The sequence below is a fragment of the Lucilia cuprina genome, chromosome 3 (assembly GCF_022045245.1).
Source record: "Lucilia cuprina isolate Lc7/37 chromosome 3, ASM2204524v1, whole genome shotgun sequence".
NCBI lineage: Eukaryota > Metazoa > Arthropoda > Insecta > Diptera > Calliphoridae > Lucilia > Lucilia cuprina.
The window spans coordinates 53,213,835-53,217,472 of record NC_060951.1 but is presented as its reverse complement, the minus strand read 5'-3'; the positions used below and the strand labels follow the sequence as shown (position 1 = coordinate 53,217,472).

The following is a 3,638-nucleotide window of genomic DNA, read 5'->3' as shown; positions in this document are numbered from 1 at the left end:
TTTCTTCTGTATCGGTCAAGAAGTGGACTTATAGGGGTCAAAGTTGGACATTTTGGTTGTAACTTTTCATCTATTAGGTATTATGTAGTGGGATATCTATCAAAAATATGTTGCACTTAATTTTCTCTTATTTCAAAAAAAAACTTAGACGTTTTCCTTTAAGAGATTTGTGATTACTTAGTAACAAATTTCATTCAAATCGGAAGACATCGATTTTAAAAGTTGGGACACTTGATACGACATTCCCTATATGTGTATCAAGATGTTATATTCTCTATCTTAGAAAATCGTAGTGTTAAAATAACGAATTTTTATTTTTTTTAATTTTTTCTTTTGAAATATTTTTCTAGAATCTTTATTACATAAAGTTGATGACATAATCTGTTTTAAAATATTGAATTGCCTACATATTTAAAAATTCAATGAAAATTAAGATTCTTAAAATTATTTTTTTCGAACATTGATATTTCCATTTACAAAATTATTCCATAAGATTTGTATTTAACGTCAGTGTTTCCAGGAGTTTCAAAAAATGAAAACCAGAAAGGCTAAAATGTAAGGTTAGAAAAAGGGCTAAGAATGGCACTGGATTTAGAAAGACCGGTTTTCACGAACTTAGATATTTCTATTTATACCATAAAACTCTTCCTTTAGTGGGAACGGTTAAAATATTTACTTTTTAAATAAACGCATATTATTGTAGGTTTTTTTTCAAAGCATGTACAACATTCTCTTTTTTTAATGAAATTTTTAAATTTTCTTTAAGATTTCTGTCAGACATATGGATATGGATCCAAAAAATATCTGGACAGACAAACGGACGTAGCTTAATCGGCAGAATATTTACTTTATAGGGTCGGAAAATTTGTGGAAATCACAAATTGAATCACAAACTTATATGTACCCTTTTCACGAAGTTGAAGAGTATAAAAATGCCATATATAGCCTTTTTGGCAACACAATTTGTGGTATATTCCCAGCAAAAAAAAAGTGAGGAAAAAGGAGTAAAATTTTCACCACAAATAACACACTTGAAGTACTTCCAATTCCAAAACATATGAATTTTTCATTAGCATGTCATTGGAGAGAGGTTGTTCAATTTTTTATAAAAGCGAAAAATATGTAATCGCATTTTTAGGTGTGATTATGATGTCGATTGTAAAGTATGACATCAATTATTTTTTGCTGGGTTGCAGTAATTGTAAATTTAGTAAAGACATTCACCACTCTACAGTTTGAAGACTACTATCAGTTAAAAACTAGCAAATCCAAAAACCAAGTGTATGTACTGTATAAATAAAATAAATATACCCTACACCACTTTAGTGGGGGTGTAAATTTCATCAACTTAATTCTCGATTAGGTCTTTTGAGCAAATAATTATGTTTAATATAGTCATATCTCGGCGAAAAACTGCACACTTATGCTGTATACTTGTCTCTATGACCGTGCCGAATTTTTTAAAGATCAGACCAGTCTTTGCTGGTTCCAGCTATGTATATGTTGTCTACGCATTCTATGATTTAATAAAACTTATTTACATGATATTGGGTCTTTGGTATCTAGGCGATATTCATAAATTCCTTGTAAAGTAGTTGATGGTGTGTAGAATAGAGCTAAAGTAAGCGATTGATATTTTTGTGAATAAAAAGTTGTTTGTGGTTTATTGGAAGAATTTTGAAAAATGTGTAGAATAAAGCTAAAGTAAACGATTGATATCTTTGTTAATATGGAATTTCTACTGTAGATGTGTCATAATGACGAGGAAGATAAAACAGTGTCTCAACTGAGTACTATGTTATTGTCTTATATTTACCTAGAATATACTCACTGTCTTTCTATTTCTAAACCTTATGAAAAGTCAAATTTATATTGCTCAAAATATTATCAGTTTGATACAATCAATTCTATTATCTTTTAATACTTAATTGAATATTTTTAAATATTTTACTGCCGACTTTATAATGTATCGTGTGAAGTACAGAATGTACAAATTTCACATTATAGAAATATTAAAACTTTACTAAAGTCTAAAGTTATTTTTCCCCTAATTTTGTAATCCTACAGGTAAATAAAGTGTAAAGTACCGTGATTATCATAAGCATAATAAACTAATTGCGAATAAAGTTATTTTGTGTCAAATATTTAAACGGAAATATAATATCTTTCATCATGTTAAATATAAAATGTTACAAAATATAGCAATTACAGTTAATGGTTATATTTTAGACTGGAGAGTAGATAAAGGGTAACATTTCTCCATTATGGTTAGAAATTGCTAGGTATTCGGTAACATCAGTTTCAATAAAAATAATAATAAGAAAAAAAAATATTAAAAGTTGTTTATTCGATAATAAACAAGATTAAATATTACATAAAAATGTGGACAAAAAATTTGTATTGTTGACCAGAAATTATTCTAACGTTTTTAAACAAAACTGTACTCTATTCACAAAATCATAGTGTATAGCAATCATATACAACATTGCGGCAAAAAGTATATGTTTATTGGAAACATATTTATGATAGTTAAAAACGGCATAACATATTTTGGATAAACATATTTGTTGTTTTTTTTAAGAATTTTTGAGTTAATCTATTTCGAATTTCGTAGAAATTTAAAAAAAAACTATCATGTCTAATGAGTTTAAATATGTCTACCAAATGGCATCAACATCTTTAAGCGATATTAAAAATATTGTAAATACTTATGTAAGTATATACTCAATTTTTTCAAATTTTGAAATTTTCTTGAGTTTTGAATAATAAATAGATAGAATCTTCAAAAATATGTTTTAAAATAAAAATATATAAATTTTCCGTAAAAATTTTAGTTGGAAAAACGTAAATATGGAAAATCCTATAATGACTTAATTGAAGAATATAAATTTCGTGATTTATTAATCAAACCTGAAGCAAAAATACCCGATACAATTAAAAATGAGGTTTGAAAAATTTGTTATATATATTTACTGATATATGATTTTATTAGAATTTTCTGTAATATTTTTCTTAGGATTGTCGAAAAATATATGTCTTTTATTTTAATCTGAAACTTTGTCAGCAATTGATTGATTATGTGATCGACTATACAAATAAACACAAAGAAGAAATTGAACATGCTGAAGAGATATTAGTGGATGATATAATAAACGCATTTAATATAATACAAAGAGATTATGTTAATAAATGTATTCTAGAAATTGAAGAAATAGTTCAGACCGATTCATGGCCAAAACCAAGTGTTAATTTTGATGAAAATATGGAAAGACGAGTACGTGATTTTCTAGTTATGAAATTTTTAATAAATGAACTTACTAGAATTTCAACAATGTAATATAAAATAAAGGTTTTTGTAAAAGAACATTCATTACTATATAAGAGGTTAAAATGTTAAAAATTACTTATTTAAGTCATTATTTTAACACGGTGATTGAAGTCATCACAAACGCTTACAAGTAAGTAGAAAAAGTTCACAGGCAGGAATACTAATGAATTATAATATATTTATATAACACATTATTTGTAAGGCCTTATTAGACTACTTCTATGTAACCCAGACGATAAGACATTGATTGATAAAGGGCCCTTCAGACGATCACACTTTACGTACGACAAGTCTAATGAAAAAGTAAAAT

At 26.6% G+C, this 3,638-nt stretch overlaps 1 protein-coding gene across 1 annotated transcript; it reads left to right on the top strand.

The window, feature by feature from the left end:
• Positions 1–2,336: 2,336 nt before the first annotated feature.
• LOC124418842 lies at positions 2,337–3,361 on the top strand. The gene is made up of 3 exons (XM_046946510.1): positions 2,337–2,712; positions 2,835–2,945; positions 3,017–3,361. Exons 1-3 carry the CDS (start codon positions 2,635–2,637, stop codon positions 3,335–3,337), a joined length of 510 nt encoding a protein of 169 aa, XP_046802466.1. The 5' UTR covers positions 2,337–2,634; the 3' UTR covers positions 3,338–3,361.
• Positions 3,362–3,638: the final 277 nt, after the last annotated feature.

What these genes read in the sequence shown, in the direction of transcription:
- LOC124418842 (XM_046946510.1), top strand. Translation starts at nt 2,635, where the DNA reads ATGTCTAATGAGTTTAAATATGTCTACCAAATGGCATCAACATCTTTA. An exon ending in AAAATATTGTAAATACTTAT is followed by an intron (nt 2,713 to 2,834) that starts GTAAGTATATAC and finishes TAAAAATTTTAG; the next exon opens with TTGGAAAAACGTAAATATGG. An exon ending in CCGATACAATTAAAAATGAG is followed by an intron (nt 2,946 to 3,016) that starts GTTTGAAAAATT and finishes TATTTTTCTTAG; the next exon opens with GATTGTCGAAAAATATATGT.